Genomic DNA, 23064 nt, shown 5'->3' on the forward strand with positions numbered 1-23064 from the left:
TATATTTGACTGTACCATGATGAACCAATGGCAGCTGGACTAGTTTAAGTAAAATAAAACACTAATTTTACCTTTAGTCGTCTTATCTTTTGTCTGGTGGAGTCAATATACTTTTATTTTTTATTTTTATTTTTTTTATGTGATGGGGAGGGTTTAGTTCAGTGCGGGCTCGTCTTAAGGGAAAATGGGTTTCTTTTGGCTTACAGTTTGGGAGGGTTACACCACAACAGTTGGAATGGCATGGTAACCAGGACCGGAGGTCAGCTGGTCACACTGCATCCTCAGGTAAGAATTGGATAGCAATGAGTAAGAAATGAATGTTTTAGTGTGGATATGTGCCCTGAGGAGGCCAGAAGAAGCATTAGATTTCCCGGAGATGAAGTTACATGAAGCCACCTGTCCTGGCTGACTGCCAGGAAATAAGCTCTAGTTCTCTGGAAGAACAAATACTTAACCTGGAAGAACAAATACTTAACCGATGAGCCTGAACCCGGAGAGTGGTTTTTATTCCTGTGAAATAGAACTTATGGAGAGAGCCCCTGGGGTCACACCTAGTGCTTCTGAGAAAGAGGAGGAGCCACAGTCTTGTTTTTGTGTCACTGGAGATTAATCTGGGACTTCCTGATTCCAGATCGAGGCTCTCTTCTCTGAGCTTGATCCCCAACCTACTTGATGTGGCTGGGGAGATGTCAAGTGTTATCACAGGAGACTGAGAGGATGTGTGAGTTTGGGGTTTTAAGAGTAAGTTGGAGAAGATTTAAATTTTCCGAAAAGTCAAAAGATATCTATATCTATATATCCTGTGTAGTTGTGTGTAAATGTACTGGTAAGGGAATTAAGTTAATGTAACTCCTGATGCATTAATTACTAGATGTTCTATTATAGTAGTCGGTCAGTTTTATTAGATTAGCTAAAGCATATACAGAAAAACACAGAAGAAGCAAGCGACAGCAACTGCCATGAGTAGCCCTGTCAATCACATCAGTACCTCATGACCACTCACAGGGGTCCCCATTCCAGCCCAAGTATGTTCTGGAGCTGCTGCTCAGCTAAGCTAGGGGCTGTTTTGGCAGTCAGAAAAATTGTCCCTCATGGTGCCACCAAGGGCACATTATCACAAAGGCTAGGACACACTCACTCCTTTGCAAATTCCACCTAGAATTCTCACCTTCTGCTTTCTGTCCTTTGGCTTCAGTGGAGATGGCTGCTGTGTCAGCGATGGGACATCACCACCTCCACAAACCTAACTACCCTTACACAGAGACTCCACTTTATGTCAAGTCTTAGGGGTTTCATTGATATGATTCTAAAATGTGTTTATGTGGTCCCGGGGGTTAAATCCAGGGACTCTTCCTTTGACCATGGATAAATGCTGAACCTCACTCCCAGTCCTTGGTGTGAGAATCTTATCTTTGATTTTGCCTTTTTCAGGGTCGAAGCGATTACACCATCACCCAGGAGCGGGGGACAGTTCAAAAGGCCTCCCCAGCTGCAGTTTTCTGAGGCTTTTTGCTTCAGACTCCCACCAAGGGACTTATTCAAATACCTTAGTCAACTGATATCTGGGTCCTGAGCTGTTGCAGGACCCCAGCTGACTTCTTTATTTAACAAATTCTCCTTATTCCTCCTGTTAGGGCTCCTCTCTCTCCTCTGTCTGGCAACTGTCTGCATTCTCTTTGTAGTTTACCACCAGGACCTGTTTTCTTGCCACTGTCACCAGGTTTTCTGAAGACTGGGTTTATTCACAGCAGAATTAACATTTTCCTTCACCCAGAGAAGCCAGCCCTTGGAATTCAGCGGCTGAGCAAGGTCTCTGATTCTCAGCTTATAGTTGTACTGTCCAATTCCGAAGACCCAGGCAAATTTGATCCAGGATGCTTGTGTTAGACCTGAGGAAAAAAACCCAATAACAAGACTGCCTGGCAGGTTTTATTTAGAGGTACACCAGGAATGGGCCAGCCCATGTACATGGGTAAAACAGGCTTGATTAGATTAATATGGCCATGAGGGTTTGTGTTAGTGGTCTTCCGTCTCCATCTTTGGGATTAACGTTTGCTCCTTCGGGTTAAAAAAGAAAGGACAATAAAAACCAGAAAGTCAAAGTAGATTTAACTTTGTACACTCAAGACATAAACTAGAGTAACACCCTTGTTTTTGGGAGGAGAGACAGAGAAAGCAAGAGTTTCTAAGGAAGGAAACGTAGGGAAAGATAGGCTGGCTGCCTGTGGATTAGTTTTCTTTCACTTTCTCTCTTAGCAAGTTGCCTTGTGTGCTCAGGGAGTCTATGGGGGGAGGGAGGGAAATCCTTCACTTGGATTCACACCTTTCCTAATTTTTCTTTTATGGTGACTGTTTCAAGCTCTTAAGGTGACTTATAATGGTAAATTAAAAATAACTAAGTTATTCAGGGGCTGGAGGAATGGCCCAGCAGTTAAAGCACTCTCTGCTCTTCCAGACGACTGAGCTCAGTTCCCTGCAGCCAAGGCAGTTGGTTTTACACCACTTGTAACTCCAGGTCCAGGGGTTTCGGTGTCTTCCTGGCTTGCTTAGGTAGACCTGTACACATCTACATTTATTCAGTCCTCACACTAACACACACATACATACAATTAATTTCTAAATAACATAAATTACTGAAAAACTACCTACAAAAAAAAAGGGTGGTAAAGGCAACACAGAGGCTTTTGAGGGTCTTTGAAGCTCACTAAGCCATTTTTATTTTCCTAATAAACATCTGCATCTGTGTCACTAAAATGGATGGCTGGGGTTTAGGGGGAGATAGTAACAGAGTAAAAGAGTGACTCTCTCTTAAAAGGTGTATTTATTTTTATTTATGTGAGTACACTGTAGCTGTCTTCAGAAACACACCAGAAGAGTGCATTGGATGGTTGTGAGCCACCAGGTGGTTGCTGGGAATTGAACTCAGGACCTCTGGAAGAGCAGTTGGTGCTCTTAACCACTGAGTCATCTCTCGAGTCCTGATTGTCTCTTAATTTTCTGTAATATTTTATGGCTTTTGTTGCTTTAAGCAGAGAAGAACAGAAGAAAGAAAGAAGAAGAAAGAAAGAAAGAAAGAAAGAGAAAGGAAGAAAGAAAGGAAGGAAGAAAGACAGAAAAAGAGAGAGAGAAAGGAAGAAAGACAAACCTTAATCTTTGGACAGGCATCATAGCAGCATCTGTAGTCCCAGCACTAAGGAGACAGAAGCAGGTAACCGAATGCCAGTGAATTCAAGGCCTATCTGATCTGTATAGTGAATTTCGAATTTCGGGCTGACCAGGGCTACCTGGTAAGACCCTGCTTCAAAAACAACAACAAAACCCAAGACTGGGCCTACAAAATGTCTCAGTGGGTAGAAGTGCTTATCACAGCCTAGTTTGTTGACTTGAGTCCAATCTCTTGAGTCCACAGGCCTTTCCACCTGGATTTCCTCTTTTTCCCTTGTTATTTTTGTTGCTTTTCGCTGTCCTGGAACTCACTGTGTAGACCATGCTGGCCTCGAACTCACATAGATATGCCGGCCTCTGCCTCTCTAGTGCTGGGATTAAATGCTTGTGCCACCAAGGCCACCTAAAGTGTCTGCTAAATCAACCATGGATAGAATGAGAGAAGTATGATTGATCCTAAGTATTAGTTTTTCTTTTCATTTTAGGCTTTGCCTAAATAAATGAATTAAATGAAAACAAACTCCCCTCAAAACTGACTAGCTTAGACTGGGCCTGTTGCACATTTTCATGGAGACAACAGAATGAATGGTTAAATTCTTAGACTTTAGATACGTTTTTTAAAAAATTTATATCATTATTGTTATTAATGTGTGTGTATATGAATGCTACCTATGTGGAGGAAACATCAGATCCCTTGGAGTTGGATTTATAAGTGTTTGTGAACCAATGGACTTGGGTGCTGGGAACTGAACTTGGATCTTCTACAAGGATCCTTTTGGACTCACTCTGTAGACCAGGCTGGCCTTGAACTCAGAGATCCTTCTGCCTCTGCCTCCTGAGTGCTAAGATTAGAGGCTTATGCCATCAAACCTGGTTGACCTAGAGTCTTTGTAAACCCACACTCATTCTTTCAGTGGACTTGGACTTCACTTTCTCCTGAGCAAATCTCTCTCTTTTTTTTATGCATATGAGTACACACTGTAGCTGTACAGATAGTTGTGAGCCTTCATCTGGTTGTTGGGAATTGACTTTTAGGACCTCCTCTCGCTCCGGTGGACCTCGCTCGCTCGCTCTCTCAGTCCCTGCTCGCTCCAGCTCAAAGATTTATTATTGTCTTTTTTTTTTTCTTTTTTCCAGAGCTGAGGACCGAACCCAGGACTTTGCGCTTGCTAGGCAAACGCTCTACCACTGAGCTAAATCCCCAACCCCTCAAAGATTTATTATTATAAATAAGTACACTGTCTTCAGATGCACCAGAAGAGGGCATCAGATCTCATTATGGGTGGTTGCAAGCCACCACGTGGTTCCTGGGATTTGAACTCAGGACCTTTGGAAGAGCAGTCAGTGCTCTTACCTGCTGAGCCATCACCAGCCCCAAATCTGTCTCTTAACCCACATGCTTTTGCTTATGTTAAAATATCTTTGATGTTGGGTGGTGTTGGCTCATGCCTTTAATTCTAGCACTTGGGCGACAGACACAGGCTTGAGGCCAGCCTGGTCTACAAAGTGATTTCCAGGACAGCCAGGATTACTCAAAGAAACCCTGTCTTGAAAACCAAACCAAGCCAAACAAACAAACAAACAAACAAATTTCTATTTCTGGGCATGTGGTGAGACATGCTTTTAAACCCACCACTTACAGGAACCAGAGGCAGGAGAATCTCTAAGTTTCAGGCTATCCAAGGCTCCATAGTGAGACCTTGTCTTAAAACAAATAACAAAATATTATCATTAAATGCCATTGTATCAAAGAGAAAAGTTGTGGGGTCTCATTCCATTGCCTTGGTTGGTCCTTCACTTCTGAGCTCAAGGGAGCCTCCTGACTCAGTCCTCCAGTAGCCAAGACTACAGGTGTTAGACGCTGTCCTTGGCCTCCATCAACAGTTTCAAAGGTGAAGTTAGCTTAAGTGTCTATTGCAGAGCTCAGGGCCCCACACATGCTCTCTCGCCCCAGAAACTGTGCCTCCATTTGGATCCTGAGCCAGACTAGACTGGCTGGCCTTGGGCAGAGCCACAGAAGGAATCTAAACTTTCCAGAGGTTGGCAGCTCCCCCTACAGGTCCCCTGTTGCATTGTGCTCACCAGTCTCTAAATTGTCTTCCAGCTGTAACTTCATGGTTAATAAGAGGAGGAGAGATACCCACATAGTCCTTAACTACATGGCTTCAGGTGGCAATCAATGACAAGGGTGGGCTACAAGGACATACTTGGTGAACCAAAGGGTCTTCTCAAGAGTCAAATAGAGCCGGGCGGTGGTGGCGCACGCCTTTGATCCCAGCACTTGAGGGGCAGAGGCAGGCGGATTTCTGAGTTCTAGGCCAGCCTGGTCTACAGAGTGAGTTCCAGGACAGCCAGGGGTATACAGAGAAACCCTGTCTCGAAAAACAAAACAAAACAAAAAGTCAAATAGAGAGATCAAAGAGGAGAAATGAATGAAAAGCTTAACAGAAAAAAAAAATCAATCCTTAAATAAAAACATCATTTTTATTTTGTGTATGAGCAATTTGCTTGCATGCCTGAATGTATGTATGTATAAATGTATGCATATATGTATGTATACATATAAGTATAGGTGCAAAATATATATATGTATATATATATACACATATATGTGTGTATACTATGTACATATACACACATATGATACATAGAATAGTGGTCCCGTAACCTGTAAGGCCATTTGAGAAATAGAAGCAGAAAAGGGTTCAAAGGTATTCTTTGCTGCATGTCTAATTTGAGGCCAACTTGTGATACATAAAATACACATACACACACACATACATACACACACACAGGAAAAGACAAGAATAATCACTAATGAGACAGGAATCGCTCATTATCCCGAAACAGCTGAGTCCAGAGGCAAATCTTTTCACTCTGAGGAAATAAGTCACCTCATAATGAAACAGCTCTGATTCAGATATTACGATAAAAATTCAATGAGCAGCAAAGATAGTTAATGTTTAACTCTCCTCTTTATAGATGTTAGTGTGACTCTGTTCTTCCGAAGGCTCCTGCTTCTGGATTTATGAGGATATTAGATTTCTTCTGCTGCGTGTTTATTAATGGCATACTTTCCCGATAACCTTTCTAGTGTTAGCCATTTCTGAGAAGGCCTTTCTGCTAAGCACTAGGAGGATAAACTCCGGAAGCCTTCCCTCTCTCGTGATGATCGATCTTAGAGTAGTCCCTGTATGTTCCAGTGTGGGAACAATCTATACTTTCATCCAAAGAGCTGGAGAACTGCCCAAAGCTTTGACTCTCAAACATTGTGCTATGTTGCATGTTGTGATGGCTATTCCTGGTTGTCAGCTTGATTACAGAAGTGAACCACAATCCAGAAATGGAGGGCACAAATTTACCCAAATTTTGAAATAGGAAGTCACAAAACTTTGATTCAGATTTAAAAAAAAAATTATCTTATGTTTATGAATACTCTGTCTGCATGTACACCTATGCATGTGCACCTAGGTCATCAGATCATCTTATAGATGGTCGTGAGCCACCATATGGTTGTTGGGAATTGAACTTACGAAGTGCTCTTAACCACTGACACATCTCTCTGGCCCTGATGTTTTTTTATTTTAAACAATCCTTAGATCAATGATGTCGTTTAACACTCCCAACTTGGCTTTTCCCTTCTTGCTTTACTGTTCTGCCCTCTTTGTTTTGCTGGGGTCCAGGAGTCACCCCCACAAACCACACAGACACCAAGCTCAGTTAGACAGGGATGGTTTCTTGAACGCACACCTAGCCCAAGACTGATCAATCAGGGACACAGCTCAGATGTGGGAGCTGGAAGCTGCAGCCATGGACATTGTCTGGAGTCAGTTTATAGAGGGAAGGACCAACAATGAGCTCATGAGCAGGTACACAGGAGGCTGCAGAAGGGTTGATGCAATTCTACCTTGCTTTAGCAAAGTGACCTCTACCTTGCTTGGCCCTGAGTGAAGGCTATGGCTGGGAAATTCCCAAGAAGAACAGTCCTCAAAACATAACAAAAAAACAAAACAAAAACAACAAAAATAAACCTATGATAACAAACCTTTGAGCATAACAGGATATATACTCAATTTGACTTCGTTCTGAGCTAAACTTTTTTTTTTTTTTTTGGTTTTTCGAGACAGGGTTTCTCTGTGTAGCCCTGGCTGTCCTGGAACTCACTCTGTAGACCAGGCTGGCCTCAAACTCAGAAATCCGTCTGCCTTTGCCTCCCAAGTGCTGGGATTAAAGGCATGAACCACCTCTGCCTGGATGCTAAACTATTTTTCTGTCCCTTATAACAAAGTTGCACTTTATGTTGGCAATATGGTATGGCTGGCAGGCCTGAGGCAAAATGGCTACAGTTATACCAGGGAGAGAGGGCAGGGATGGTGCTTTCATCTATGTTTTTTTTTTAACTTTTTTGTTTGTTGTTATTTTGAGACAAGCTTTCCTTAGGTAACATTGGTGGTCCTGGAGCTCATTCTGTAGACTAGGATACACTCAGACTCAGAGATTTGCCTGCCCTCTTCAACCCAAGTGCTTGGATTAATGGCCTGTTTCACCATGCCCAGCTTTAAAAACATTTTTAATGATTTACTTATTCCTATTTTATGTGTGTTGGTATGTGTGTGTGTGTTTTCTTTTTTTCTTTTTTTTTTTTTTAAGATTTATTTTATTTTATGTGTATGAGTACACTGTAGCTGTACAGATGGCCGTGAGCCATCATGTGTGTGGCTGCTGGGAATTGAACTCAGGACCTCTGCCGGCCCCGCTCGATCTTGGCCTTCTCACTCTGGTATAATTCACTGTAGCTGTCTTCAGACGCACCAGAAGAGGGCATCAGATCTTATTACGGGTGGTTGTGAGCCACCATGTGGTTGCTGGGATCCGAACTCAGGACCTTCGGAAGAGCAGTCAGTGCTCTTACCAACTGAGCCATCTCACCAGCCTGTGTGTGTGTTTTCTACATGTATGTCTCTATGAGGGTGTCAGATCCCCTGGAACTGGAGTTATAAACAGTTGTCAGCTATCATGTGGGTGCTGAGAATTGGAACTTGGTTTTCTAAAAGAGCAGCCAGTGGTCTTAGCATCTGAGACATCTCATCAGCCCCATCATTTTTTTTTTTTTTTTTTTTTTTTTTTTGGTTTTTCGAGACAGCGTTTCTCTGTATAGCTGTATAGCCCTGGCTGTCCTGGAACTCACTCTGTAGACTAGGCTGGCCTCAAACTCAAAAATCCTCCTGCCTTTGCCTCCCAAGTGCTGGGATTAAAGTGCTGGGATTAAAGGCGTGCGCCACTGCCGCCGCCACCACCACCTGGCCCGTCGTATTTTATTTTATTTTTTTCAAGACAGGGTTTCCCTTGTATAGCCTTGGTTATTATGGAACTCACTGTGTATACCAGGGTGGCCTTAAGCTTAAAAAGATCCACCTGCCTCTGCCTCCTGAGTGCTGGGATCAAATGTGCCACCACTGCCCAGCCTAGACCCTCATCTTGAGGCAGGAAGTTACAAAATCAACCTGGGCCACGCCTTCTGCTGGAAACCTATTTAAGGACAGGGAAGAAGGAAGCTTTTGCTTCTTGCCTGCTTGCCCTCGCCTTCCCAGCACATACGTCCATTCCTTTACTGCCATTACCACCTAAGCCTTAGGGAGTCCAGCATATACAGATCAGCGAAGACATCCAGCCATGTTTAGTCTATGAGCAACTACCGGAGTTTTGGACTTTCTGTTCCCAGCCAGCCATTTTGAATTAGCTGGCCTGCAACCTTTAAGTCATTTTAATCAACCCCCTTTCTATCTATAGAGATGCATTCTATAGGTTCTGTCGCTCTAGAGAACTTTAACTAACACACTGCAGTTCTTACATATATAGTGGGTTCAAATAAGGATGGCAGGACACCAAATTCTATTTATTAATTTGTTTGTTTAATTTGTTTCACAGGGTTTGTCTGTGTAGCCCTGGCTGTCCTGGAACTCACTCTGTAGCCCAGGCTGGAGACTGGCTCAGATTCTGAGATCTGGGATTAAAGTCACAAAACAGCTCCCAGCTGCAACTAAGCTTTTCTGATAGGCAGGGAAGGACCCATCATCCTCTCACCCACAGAACCACAAGGTAAGGAAAGTTCTGGAATAAGGAAGTCTTTATTTGTATAGCTGAAAGCCAAGTGTGGGGGCATACTCCTTTAAGTCCAGCACCGAAAAGGCAAAGGCAGGATTGCCAGGTTCCAGGTGGCCAGCTTGGTCTACAGTAGTGAACTTAGACCAACCAGTATGTTCCCTCCAGAAGTCAGTGAAGCCCACGGGGCACAGCTGTGCACCCCTGTACCCTTACACCGAGGGGCTCCAAGCCAGGGAGAGAGACCCAGGCATATTTGTAGCCCACAGTCAGCATTAACAGATGAAGGTGGGTGGTGGGTGGGAACACGTGCATCAGATGGGTTTTATAGGAACAAGGGCTGGGAAGAGAAGGCAAACCAACCCTAAGGCAGCAACTCTGCACTGGAAGGGATCGCACTACACTGGGACACTGGGTGTAGAACGGCCTGTGCATCTCTAGGGGAGTGGCGGTCACACTGATCTATGTAGAAGCCTGGGAGAGATATGGAGAAAAACAGGAATAGCCAAGAGCAACATGAAAAGCCTTCTCAGCTAACCCATGTAGGAAGTACTGCTCATCTCGACTGGCAGTCTGTAGTTGGTCTCAAACTTGCTATCTAACAGAGGATCACCTTATGTTCCTGTCTCTGCCCTAGGAGTGCTTTGGGTTACAAGTATGCTCTACAACCTGGTTTGTGCAGTGCCAGGGGTGTGGGGTTGAACCCATGGCTTTGGGCCCATCAAAGGATTTTCTACCAACTGAGCTATGTTCCCTACTCCACAGCCAGGATTTAAAGGTTGTTTTGTTTTGTTTTGTTTTGTTTTTTTTTAAAGCCCAATGAGAAAGAACAAGAGGGGGCAAAAATAAGCTTGTGACATGACACATACATTCAGAAGTTTTATTTCAAAACAGAAACTACAGTAACGTTAATAGAAAGTATAAATGAGGATATTCACAAGATGGCCATTGGCAGATGTAAAATCTCCACCCCGCATTACTGCCAACTCACAGAGGACTGAAGAGGTCAAGTTAGAGGAGTCGCTTTTCCCAGCAGAACCCCTTTCCACAGCAATGTGAGTTTTTAAATCCAAATGCACAATGGCCACAGGGAGTGGTGAGTGAATACTGAGAGCACTGAAATACCGCTCTATGCAAAGGTTTGCCTAAAGAGTCTGAACTGGGTAAGCACCGAGGACAGTGGGATCCAGCAACCTAGGGGACACAGGTGAGGGCCATCAGGGTTGTCTCCATTTATGGAAGTGGAGGAGGGGACGGTTGGGAAGGGTTGGGAAGGTATCTGTGACCTATGGCAGGAGGGAATCTTGGCAATGCTCTCAACATACCAATATGCCACACTTCTTAACTCCCTTTAAATAAAGTCTCCCTCTGCCCACAGCTGGGTCTTCAGGAGCCACAGCCCTCCACCCTCAAACTCCACCCAGCAGAGGCAGTGCTGCTTCCAATAATCAAAAAGAGAAAGCTACAGGAGCCAAGGGACCAGGGACTTCACACCCAGAGCAAAGTGACAGCGCACAGACCTTCATGTCCTCATGTGTGGACCACACTGCACCTTCACTCACACCGTCTCTAATGTGTGTAGCAGAGACAAGGCCCCTTAGGCATGTAGCACAATAGTACAGGAACTGGAAACAAGGGCAGCCTGAGATTGTAACAGACATAGGCTAGCTGCCATGACTCCAGCGCAACAATGTATTCACTCAAATCAGGTCACTATAGCCACTCAGAAAAAAAGCCTTTCCCAGAGCTGAGGTACCAAAACCCAAGTTAGCTATGAATCCCTTTAAACCAAAATAAAACAAATCAACACATAAAATCTCTTTAAAAACCAAGTTGAAAAAAAAAAAAAAAAAAGCTAAACGCCTCTCAAGAACTACTGTCTTTGTGTCTCGTCCCGTACGGCTCGCTCACCGGTTTGGTGATGGGAGGGACCGACAGAAAAGAAATGGCGAGCACACAGGACAGACAGAGAGGAAGTTTGGTCCAGGGGAAGCAGAGGCTTATGGGGAGCCCCCCGAACCCTCCCTTTCCTGAACTCCATGCAACATAAAAATCCATCAATACCACTAACTACAAAGCCCACTTTAGTAACAAGCCTAGATTTTAATAATACTACATAAAAACTATAATCTTAAAAGGCTCACAGCAAGCCATGAGCCTTCTTGTACAGGCACTCGCTCTTCTGAGAAATAACAAGGGATAGTGTCCCTCTGTCTACAAAGGAGGTGACTCCCAGGCCACCAGGAACATCCATACTCCCTGTTGTCCCCTCTCTCTCTCCAGCACCAAACTTTCTTTCCTCCAGAACCTCTCTTTAAACACCTCCCTCCAACCTCAATTTCGTTACTGTCTCATTATTTGGTAAAATTATACTTAAAAAAATAAATATTTATGCAATTCAACCTGAAGATAAAATAAATAAAACTCAAGTTACTTTGCTGTGCAGAGCTGTATCAAGTGAGGAAGGCTCTCATGTTCAATCCCCAGGGCCCTCCACACTGGGTATATGAAGGTATGTTTCCTGACAAGCTAAGGCGGGGTGGGGGCTGTGCCACTCCCCACTCCTACTCCCTAGTTGTCCTAGTGAGCGGGTTTTAGAACCTAAGGGGATCTGCGGCCCCTTCTCTCCCGGTATAAAGGTAGGCTTACTTGGTCTTTCCTGATTACAAGAGAATTAAGTATTCCCCAATAGCCACCGGCGAGCCGACCAACCCCAGTGTTGGGTGCAGCTGAGTTTTCATGGAGTGTGTAGGGTGAGAGAATAGCAGCGCTCAGAAGCAGTCCTGGTTCGTTCTGATGAGGTCTCCCCACTTCAGGGGAGGTTGCTTTCCACAGTGGAGGGAGGTGAAGGAGGAGGTCTGGCTCAGGCATTACCAGGGGTCTCCTTGCCAGGCTGCATGCTGTTCAGCTCCATGCCAGCAGCAGTTTTCCCAGACTGCCCCTCGAAGGCCCTGGTGATATCCTCGAAAGTCCTGCCTTTGGTCTCCGGGACTTTGAAGAAGGTGAAGATCAGGAAGAAAATGAGGAAGGCAGCGAAGATGATAAAAACGTAGGCTCCCAAGTAGGCCTAGGACAAAGAAGACTGCTCATTGGCGGTGGACCGTTTCATACAAATGCACTACCTTAAGTGTTCATAAATGTGAGGGGACCATCACATTTCTCTCTGGCCTTAAGCTACAAGTCTTCCACACTGAACAGCACCACTGGTCAGCTCACTTACAACGCCATTATGAATCTCTGCAAGTCATATATCATTCTCTTTTCTAGTCACCAAAATTAGCTGCTTCCAAACACTTTCTGTGGATTTCTGTTTGGCTTTGTTTCTGGTTTTTGAGACAGGGTCTCACTTTTTTTTTTTAGCTCTGGCTGTCCTGAAACTCACTAGGAGACTATACTGCCCCCTTGAACTCAAGAGAGCTATCTGCCTCTACTTCCTGAGTGCTGGGATTAAAAGCAAATGCTGGGGCTGGACAGATGTCTCAGTGGTTAAGATGACTGGCTCGCTCTTCCAGAGGATCCAGGCTCTGTATTCCCTGCCTCCGTAAGGCAGCTCATTCATAATGTATCTCGCCAGGCGGTGGTGGCGCACGCCTTTAACCCCAGACCTTGGGAGGCAGAGGCAGGCAGATTTCTGAGTTTGAGGCTAGCCTGGTCTACAGAGTGAGTCCCAGGACAGCCAGGGCTACACAGAGAAACCCTGTCTCGAAAAAAAAAAAAAATAGGTATGTGTAGAAAGATTCATGGGAATAGGAAATGGTTTATATAGCAAATCAGATCCAGGTCATTTTCTAACAGGAAATCCTGAAGACTACCTAGCATTTAGGAGCACTCAGGAGCACTCGGTTCTCAGTGCTGACTGAAATGATGACTTCAATATTGGCCTAAGAAGTTTGGGTACTTGGTTGGTACTGTCCTGTTCCTACACTGTCTCGGGTCCTTAAAGTTTCCAGGTCTCCTTCTTAATTTTTTGTTGTTTTGATACAGAGTCTCAGTTGTAGCCCAGGCTGGCCAACCCCTCCTGCCACAGCTTCCCAAGTGCTGGGATTGCAGTCACGAGCCCTATGCCCAGGTCATCCTTCCTCTCTCCTATTTTCTTGCAAATGAAGCAGCAAGCCTGCTATGAGGTGGTCAAGGTGATAATTTCCCACTACTAAGGTGAGTCTTAAGTGTGCTGGGGTAAGTCGGCTGGCTTGTGAGAGACTGTGTTAATTGTAAATTTACTTACTGCGGCTGAGGGGAAGAACATTCCAACCAAAAAGTTGGAGGTCCAGTTACAACAGCCAGCAATCGCAATGGCGGCTGGGCGGGGGCCCTGGCTGAAGAGCTCAGCCACAATAAACCAGGGGATGGGGCCAGGTCCAATCTCAAAGAAGGCTACGTACACCAAGATGGACACAATACAAACAAAGCTCATGGCTTCATAATCATCCTGCATGAGAGAGAGAGAGAGAAAGAAAGAAAGCAAAGTCTGTTTAAATGCAGCATGACATAGGATCCATTTTCAGAGCTGATGCCTAAAGCAGTCACTCAGCTTGTGAGGAAAAAGTCTGGAGCTTCTGAATCCAAGCGATAGGACCTCATCCTCCTCCTTCTGTACCAAGACCATGTCAACATCTGTGAGATGGAACTACCTCAAAGGGATCTCTCTTATTGCCAATGCCTGGCCTTCGAAATGACTGTTAGGAGTTAAATTAGATGTGGCTTGCCAGATGGCTCAGCAGATGAAGGTGTTTGTCATCAAGCCTGAGGACACTCCTCAGGTGCCCCAGACCCACACTGTCCAAAGCAGCTGGGAGATTAGGAATTCAAGGCCACCACAGGCTACATAAGTCCTTATCTTAGAACTGAATTCGACAGTGCACCTTACAATCGAAATTACAAGCACTGCATTGATACCCACCTTACTTATACTTATACTGAAGGTATATCTTCAGTAAAACTTTGGAAATCTCAAATTTGGCTTTATTAATGACCTTGAAGGTCAATACTCCAGCCCCCGCCACAGAGAGTAAACTATATCCTCACCAACCCCATCCCTTCCTCCACTCAAAGAGCACGCACTCACCTTTAGTAACAAAGAAATCGTCATGAAAATGGAACAAACAGCCATGCCTCCCAGGCCGGTCATGTGCAGGGTTCTCCTCCCTGCCCTCTCCACCAGGAATAGCTAGAAGACAAGGTATTTCTGATTCCACGAACTCGCCATGTACAGGATGCTACTGCCTTACTTCTGTCTTCTGTCTCCCGGCACACCTAGTCTGCCCAAACGGTCCCTTTCCCACCTGGCCCACATTTGCTGGACGAGTGAAGATTACCTACACTCATCAGCCAACTATTCCTCCAAGTGCAAAGCAGTAAAACGGTTTCAACTAGATGTGAGAAGTTGGAAAATAGACAAGTCTGTTTGAACACTTGAAGGAAGAATTCCTTTTTTTTTTTTTTTTTTTTTTTTTTTTTTTTGAGACAGGGTTTCTCTGTATAGCCCTGGCTGTCCTATAGAACTCACTCTGTAGACCAGGCTGGCCTCGAACTCAGAAATTCACCTGCCTCTGCCTCCCAAGTGCTGGGATTAAAGGTGTGCGCCACCACCGCCCGGCTTGAAGGAAGAATCCTTGTTTCTCTCATCCCCATGCCCATCCAAACTATCCAACTTACAGAAACTACAGTGAAGATAGTATTAACCACACCCGCTCCAATCGTGGCATAGATCGGCTCCTGGACACCTGCATCCTTGAAGATTCCTGTTGAGTAATAGAACACCTAGAAGGGAACAGAAGAGCATCAGCGACTGCACCCCAGAAATGAATCCTGGGGTCCTTGGCCAGCACATGACCTCTGCACCCTCTACCTCCCATAGTTCTGCTGTTTCCTTCTAAGGCTCGCCCCACTCTTTAGCTAACTTTCTCCTTTTGAGGGGTTGGGGTGGGGTAGGAGTAGGGGTATAACAAGTGTTCCTTTGATCTTGAACTCCTCATCTTCCTGCCCTTTCTGGGATTGCTGCCATGGGGCCTGCCATACCAGATTTACATGGTGCTGAGGATCAAACCAAAGAACTTTATGAGTACCAGGAAAGCACCCTGACAACTTATCTACATCAATTTTTTTTTTTAAGCCCTGGCTGGCCTCAAATTTGAGTATCTTCCTGTCTTGAGCTCTGAAATTACAGACATGGACCACTACTTCTGGTTTTGTTTTTGTTTTTTTTTTTTCGAGACAGGGTTTCTCTGTGTAGCCCTGGCTGTCCTGGAACTCACTCTGTAGATCAGGCTGGCCTTGAAATCAGAAATCCGCCTCTGCCTCCCAAGTGCTGGGATTAAAGGGATGAGCCACCACCGCCAGGGGCCATGGGGTTCTTACTATAGTTACTTACTACGAATCACTACCCTTGCCGCTGAGCTTACATTCCTGAGCACTGGTTAATGACCCTCCTGCTCCAGCTTCTGGAGTAACTATAGTCTACAGACACATGCCAACCTGCCAACAAGATCAAGTGATTTCAGGAGACTTTTGCTGGGCGCCTTCAGGCTGGGCCCATGGCAGATACTCACAGCATTGATCCCAGAGAACTGCTGAGACAGCTGGAGGACAACGGAGATGAGAAGGGGCTGGAAGTAGTTAGGTGACCTGAAGAGCTCCAGCACAGTGACCTGCTTCTCCTGTGACATCCTGACACTCTCATCTTTCATCTCCTGGATCTCCTGCACCACATCCTGGGTGCCCCACAACCGCTGGAGGACTGTGGAAAAGAGGCAAAAAGAATAAGGATACCATGTATATTCCTTAACCCTGTTAAGGCCACCAAACTGTTTCCTGCCAGGCAGCAGGCACCTAGAACATCCATCTTTGCTTGTCTTCCTACTTCATTCTACAGTCCTGTCTCAGCCATTAGTGTCAGAACATGGTCAAAAGAATGACCACGGTAAACAATGCCTTGGGAAACTGAGAGGCTTGGGGGTTGGGGGTCGTCGGGGTGGGGAGGGCCTTTTACCTCAAGTGCATTTTGTTCCCTGGATTGTTCTTGGATGTGATTTTGTGCCTCCTATGACAAACATTTACATTCATTTATAAGGCACGCTTTTTTTTTTTTTTTTTTTTAGTTTTTAGAGACAGGGTTTCTCTGTGTAGCCCTGGCTGTCCTGGAACTCACTCTGTAGACCAGGCTGGCCTCGAACTCAGAAATCCGCCTGCCTCTGCCTCCCAAGTGCTGGGATTAGAGGTGTGCGCCACCACCGCCCAGCAGCATGCTTATTCTTGTTGGATGCCAGAACTTAGCAATAGAACTCAATCTGTCAGTTTGCATTACATCTGGACATGGCCTCCTGCCTGGCTTTTCATGCTTTTCCAGAGATAATCTATAGTACGTGCCAGGCAATTGTATTTAAATTGGTCTGTCCTGAGAAAGATCTGAGAAAGGCCTGTGCTGTTAATATTTAGCATGTGCTTACTGGTGTTTATTTATATGTTTGTCTGAACTCAAACAACCTTCCCCGTCACATCCATGTATCTAAGTCCACTGAAACTGAAGTTAGGTTGTCCACAGCATTAGACTATAATCTGCCCATTCTTTCAGGTCCTCAGATCCTTGGTCTCCCAGACACAGAGCCGCCCAGGTCAGCACAAGTCCACAGTCAGAAAACTCTTCATGTGCGTGGAGATCCAGGAAAGGAAGGTGACAAGAAACACACCCAATGCCCTCACCCTTAACCACGCACAAACCGAGCTCCCAAGTTGACACACAATCAACACTTACTCTCTGTAGCTTGGTCTTCCTCCTTTCTGTTAATGAGCAAGAATCTCGGACTCTCAGGGCAAAACGGAAGGGCTGCGCTTTGCAGGATGGCCGGGATGATGGTTAAGCCCAGTAGCCCAGGCCACAGCTCTTCAGAGCCCAGGATGAAGTCCAAGCCAAAGATCTTAAATCCAGACAAAGAGAATGCTTAGCCCCAATTATATTTGTATGCCATAAATGCACTACTTAAAAAAAAAAAATCACTTATCCTTTTACCAAAACTAGGAAAGAGAAAACAAATTCTTGCTATTCCTTTCTGGGCCCTGCCTGCATCATTAGGTACCGTATGATGCAGTACAATAATGTCTGAAACATATACATGTAAATACACAATTGAACACAGGCCAACTCTAGATAGAGTGCTTCACCTCAGCCCATTCAGGGAGCACAGAGCTAGCATCCATTACGTATGTAAGACTGTAAGGATACCTGAGCCACCAGAATCCCAACAACGATGCCCAGCTGGTTCAGCGTGCCAAATGCACCCCGGAGGGCAGTGGGAGACACCTCTCCAATGTACATAGGCACAAAGCCCGTGCACAGTCCACAGAAGATGCCGATAATCAATCGGCCCAGGATCAGCATTTCAACAGACTCCGCCATCTTGGCGAATCCCATAAGGCAGCCCGCAATGATGGCCAGCAAGTTGACTAGGAGCATAGAGTTGCGTCTGCAAGGTTAAAGACACAAAAAGTGGTTAGTGACACAAGAGTCTCCCTGTGTGTCTCTCCTCATCCCTCTGCTCTTTGGAAGCCTCTGTAGATTTAACTCTATTTCCCTTTGGTTGCTGTGCTTTGGTTCCTCATCACTGAGCTGTACCTCAGGGCTTCCTTTTATTCTTTATGGTTTGTGCATGTGCATCCAGCTGCCAGTGTGCCACACAGCACATGTGGAGCTCAGAGGACAATTTTCTGGCTGGCTGGAGTTGGTTCTCTCTTTCCACCTTTATGTGGATTCCAAGGACTTACCTCAGGTCATCTGGCTTCATGACACATGCTTCCCAGTACTGAGCTACCATGCCAGCCCCACTTTATCACATTTCATTATATTGAACTCATATTGCAAAAGATGGTAGGATATTTGGGACAAATTTTCTTTCTATTTTCCTGAATACTCCAAAGGTAGGCAACATTAGCTCTGTGTCGGGTAGTTAAGGGCTAGTTAGTGCTGAAACTGGGGTGGCGAATGCTTTACAAGCTAAGCTGCCAGCAGAGCCACTGAACAGTTAAGAGACAGAAAAGACTAACCCCGAGTGCCTTGGGTGGCCGAGGGGCCTTGGGATTCTGGCTGTTAAAGAAAAGGTCCCACACTATGCAGCCCTGGTTAGCCACAAACTCAGATCCACCTGCCTGGCCTCCTGAGCACCACCACGCCCAGCGGACCTCTGAGATTCTTTGCTCAAATAGACCAATAAATTATAAAGAGAGCTGGGAAAAATGTCGATACATGGTTCCCATCCCTAGAGGCCCACTTAATTGTCTTATAGTAGGGCGCATCACTGGGCCTCCTAAAAATCCCCTTAGGGAATCCTAAGTGTGCAGCCAAGGTACACAGATACCATTAAGAGGGGAAAAGATAATTTAAAAATCTTGAGTAAAAAGAATAAATTAGGACACGTTGTGGTCCCAGCACTCGGGAGGCAGAGGCTGACTGATCTCTGAGTTCAAGACCAGTCAGGTCTAAGGACAGCTATGGCTACACAGAGAAACCTTGTCTCATAAACAAAGCAAAACAACCCCCCAAACCCCTCGTCCTCCACTTTCTCCCTTGATGAGGTTCTTTGTCTAAAAGGGAAAAAGTCACGAGTCTGAGTCATAAGACACCATTAAAAAACCACAACAGTGGGCTGGAGAGATGGCTCAGTGGTTAAGGGCACTGGCTGCTTTTCCAGGTTCTGAGTTCAAATCCCAGCAACCACATGGTGGCTCACAATCATCTGTAATGGGATCTGATGCCTTCTTCTGCTGTGTCTGAAGACAGCTACAGTGTACTCATAAAGTAAATAAAAAACATACAACCAAAATAACAGATAAACATTATCCTGCCGGGTGGTGGTGGTGCACGCCTTTAATCCCAGCACTTGGGAGGCAGAGGCAGGAGGATTTCTGAGTTTGAGGCCAGCCTGGTCTACAGAGTGAGTTCCAGGACAGCCAGGGCTATGCAGAAAAACCCTGTCTCAAAAAACCAAACCAAACCAAAACAAAACAAAACAAAACAAACCATTATCCAACAATAGGTTTGCTTTACCAATTACTAGGATTTCAATTTACATATCTAGAATAAATTTTAACTTAAAGATAATTTCTGTGTATATATGTGGCAAGATGTATATCCCACAGACAGCATGTGCTGCAGTGTTTGTGGAGGTCAGAGTTCAACTCTCAGAAATAGGTTCTTCCCTTCCACCTTGTGGATCCCAGGCTGGCCCCACCCACAATCCCCGCACCGTATCTCTGGGATGCTAGGACTGTGTGCTTGTGCTGCTGTGCCCAGCTGAGCAGCCTATTTGATTTTGATTCCATTACCAGTCATTTCTGAAAGTATATGATCCTTAAGACTTTTTTTGTTTGTTTGTTTTTTGTTTTTTGAGATAGGGTTCCTCTATGTAGCCCTGGTTGTCCTGGAACTCATCCTGTAGACTAGGCTGGCCTCAAACTCAGAAATGCGCCTGTTTCTGCCTCTGCCTCCCAAGTGCTAGCATTAAAGGCGTGCGCCACCACTGCCCATTGAGACATTTTATTATTTCAATCAACTTCTCTTTTGGGAGGGAATTCAAGTTATTCAGTCATCGTTCACATTTTCCATTATGGCAAGAATTACAAAAAGTATTTATTTTATAAAATAATGAAAAGACTTCCAAGAAATCTCCAAAAATATTCAGAAATTAAAATAACTTCTGGCTGGGTATCATGGAACCCAAGAAACAGATGCAGGCAGCTGGACCTCTGAGTGTGATAGAGGCTAGCGTCGTCCTCACAGTTAGCCAGTGACTGTCTCAGAGGGGGGAAGAAGCAACCTTTGACCTTAAAAGAAGTTTAAGGGATTCCATAGCTGACCCCACTCTAGCAAAATTAAACTAGCCTAGGAACCAAAATGGGAGCTTCAGAGAGCAAGGTCTCACACAGCAGATGGCTCACATGTTCTCACACAGCATCACCCCCTGACCCGATGTGTTCTGCTGGCTTCTGTGGAACCAGTACAGGCAGATTCCTTGCCCAGTGTCTGATCAGTACCTGCCAAAGCGGTTGACAAAGAGTCCAACAGAAAAAGAGCCAATCATGCCACCAACAGAGAAGATGGCCACACATAAGGACCAGAGTGTGGTGAGCAGCCCCTCGCTTGGCAGGTCTTCCAACCGCTCCTCCAGAGTGTAGTTAAGAAAGTCCCTCAGGATCTGCACAGAAAGAATGTACAGTGCGAGTGAGGACAGACTATTAAATCTGGATGAGAAGAGTGGACAAATACTAGAGGGCTTCCTCCGTCCAATGACAGGAACAGGAAGGAGGAAAGACACAAGCTTTGAAAAGGGCATCACCCTAAACGTCCAGTAGGTGGCAGCATAGATGTTCAAAGGGGGCACCACACCCAGTCACGACTTCGACTTCCCACATTCTTAGTAATCCCTAAGGAATAATGTAGGAAATGGATCACAACTCGGTGAGAGGGTAGAACAAATAGCCTGCCTTAGCTTTTTCAACAGTATACTAGCCCTCGCCCACCTTAGCCAGGCATCTTAAAATTCCAGCAATCCTACTTAAAAATAGTTTGCTATTTCTTTTCATTTAGGGACACTCACTATCTCGGGTGCATTGATGACTCCGGTGTTGTAGCCAAACTGGAAAGAGCCGATTGTGGCAACAGTCACGGCGAACACCAGAGATGGGGTCACCTGGAGAGAAGACAAGGGGAAATGCTTACAAACTTTGACTAATGACGTTGTTCCCCTTTCCAGTGATGCCTGGTTGGAGTCCATCTTAAGGCATTTCTCCTGCCTTTGCTTAGAATGCCAGGATTTCAGGTGCATTTGGGGAAAAAGACCTAAAGAGGTATTATGAGTCAATTCTCTTGGCCTGGTCTTCATAGTTAGTGCCAGGCCAGCTGGGCTACACAGTGAGACCCTATCCCAAAAAAAAAAAAAAAAACCAAAACATTTCACCAGCCCGACCAGGTTAGCGCACAACTGTAATCCCACCACTCATGAGACCAACGCCATAGGATCTTGAGTTCAAAGTCTGCCTGAACTAAATTTCTCAAAAAGAAAAGGCAACCAAAAACTTCACCAGATACCTGACTGCACTAGGGAACCGTGAATGCACGGCTGTGGTAGCTCACGCCCACAATATCAGGCTGAGGCAGGAGAATAGCCGTGAGTTCATGACCAGCCCAGGTTTACTGTGAGACCTTGTCTCAAAACATAAAACATAATAGACCAAAAGCCCTCGAAACATAGAAGGCAGAGCCAGACTCCATGTGGTCCACCATGTCTCACTGACTGTAGAAGCCAGCCCAGGAGCAGCCACAACAGCATGGCGGGCGACTCTGATGCTTACTTAACCCTCCAGGCCCTGGGACTAACAGTACAAATTCCTGCTTTCTCTCCTCACCCACCACTCACTTCTACTTTCAGTTATCTTCCCTTCCCCTCTTCATGGTTTTCTCTGAGACAAGGTATCATGCATGCCCCGTGTCCCAAGCTAACCTCAGATTCAGCACCTCAGTCCTCCTGCTTCAGCCTCTCAAGTATGGGGCCGTCGGTGTGAGCTGCTGTGCCCAGATTTTTTTATTTTTCTTTTCTCTAAGACTACTCAACCCACCAGCAACATCCTGGATGCTCTTGAGAGTCTTCCTGTTCTCTAAATACGGCACTATTCTCCACCCAGCTGGGCAGAGCGTCTGCTCATTTTGAACTCAATATTAGGAGCCATTTTTAGCTGAGCGGGATCCGGCAGACATCTCACCTTGCTGGGAAATCACTCAAGTGGGCAGGGACAACTCAAAACTGGAGTCTGAAGCCGACCTCTTTGGCCTGCTACAATCTCTTCAGCTGTCCTTAAGTTCCTCTTAAGGTCACTCCTGGTGGCAGGCTGGGAGCGTCCACCAGCGAGCTGACCTTCCCGGTAGCCTCCCGGTGGTTAAGTGTTGTCCTTTCCTTGCGTTCTGTTAAAAACCCTCTCCTTGTCGTAAAACTCACTTTACAAAAATCCCCTTTTATCCTGATTCTTTTCACGGTCTCTTAATTTACTTTACTTCCAAGTTAATCTTCGTGGAAATGCCCTTTCCCTTCCATATACTGTTCCCTCTGCCTACACTAATAGATACATCCTGCACTCAAAACCATAGTAAGGACATTGGACTTCCCTCCCCGCTGTGCCGGGGATCCCAAGGACCGATGGCGGGATGCTAAACAGCAAACCCAAGCCAACCCCAGGTCCCCTCAAGGTCTAACGCTTTCCCAAGCCTTACAGCTGGCTCCGAGAGCCACTCATCATCATCCCCGCGGCCAAGTCCTACCCTCTCCGCTCTCATCACAGCTACCTCAAACACATCCGATACCTCAAACACATCCGAGAAGCAAAAAAGCTTCTTAGGTGACTTTCCCGTGCTAGGAAGGTGTCCGGGAGGATCCCCATCAGGTATGAGATGCCCAGAACCCTAACACTAGTATCCAATTGCCGGAGCTGATATTGAAAAGGCCTCCGTCCCGATGGCTCGGTGACTTAGGAGAAACGGGAGCATGGTAATCCGCACCAAGACCTGCCTTCGCGAGGACCCCAAACAAGCAAATAAAAACAGCCAGCTCTTACCTTCGTTGTCCCCATGGTCCCAACCTAGTTCTCAAGTCTTAAGGTAGATCTAGAGGTATCCAGTCAATGTCCTCGGCAGCAAGTTTTCCTCGGGTCCTCAGCAGCGGCTCTCGGAAGGCTTAAGGACTACCACCCGGAGCACCACAGCTCAAAGCCCAGCCTACCTATTTATAATCTCTGCAAGGGGTGGAGCCTGCAGCCCCC

The 23064-nt window shown here is 45.7% G+C and overlaps 1 protein-coding gene across 6 annotated transcripts in view; it reads right to left on the minus strand.

Moving 5' to 3' along the window:
* Positions 1-10133: 10133 nt before the first annotated feature.
* The window catches only part of Slc2a3 (solute carrier family 2 member 3), a 64753-nt gene continuing 51822 nt past the window's right edge, over positions 10134-23064 (minus strand). For 5 of the 6 annotated variants that reach the window (XM_031383310.1, XM_031383308.1, XM_031383309.1 and 2 more), the window contains exons 3-11: positions 20853-20945; positions 20290-20450; positions 17486-17726; positions 17018-17180; positions 15816-16003; positions 14923-15027; positions 14333-14434; positions 13493-13696; positions 10134-12334 (exon numbers count right to left, since the gene is read on the minus strand). In XM_031383310.1, the coding sequence (XP_031239170.1) occupies positions 12131-12334; positions 13493-13696; positions 14333-14434; positions 14923-15027; positions 15816-16003; positions 17018-17180; positions 17486-17726; positions 20290-20450; positions 20853-20945 (1461 nt within the window). In that variant the 3' untranslated portion in view covers positions 10134-12130. Of the gene's footprint in view, positions 12335-13492; positions 13697-14332; positions 14435-14922; positions 15028-15815; positions 16004-17017; positions 17181-17485; positions 17727-20289; positions 20451-20852; positions 20946-22860; positions 23008-23064 lie in introns of those variants that run through there. The other variant, XM_031383313.1, reaches the window with a different exon arrangement.

The sequence above is a fragment of the Mastomys coucha genome, unplaced genomic scaffold (assembly GCF_008632895.1).
Source record: "Mastomys coucha isolate ucsf_1 unplaced genomic scaffold, UCSF_Mcou_1 pScaffold20, whole genome shotgun sequence".
Classification (NCBI taxonomy): domain Eukaryota; kingdom Metazoa; phylum Chordata; class Mammalia; order Rodentia; family Muridae; genus Mastomys; species Mastomys coucha.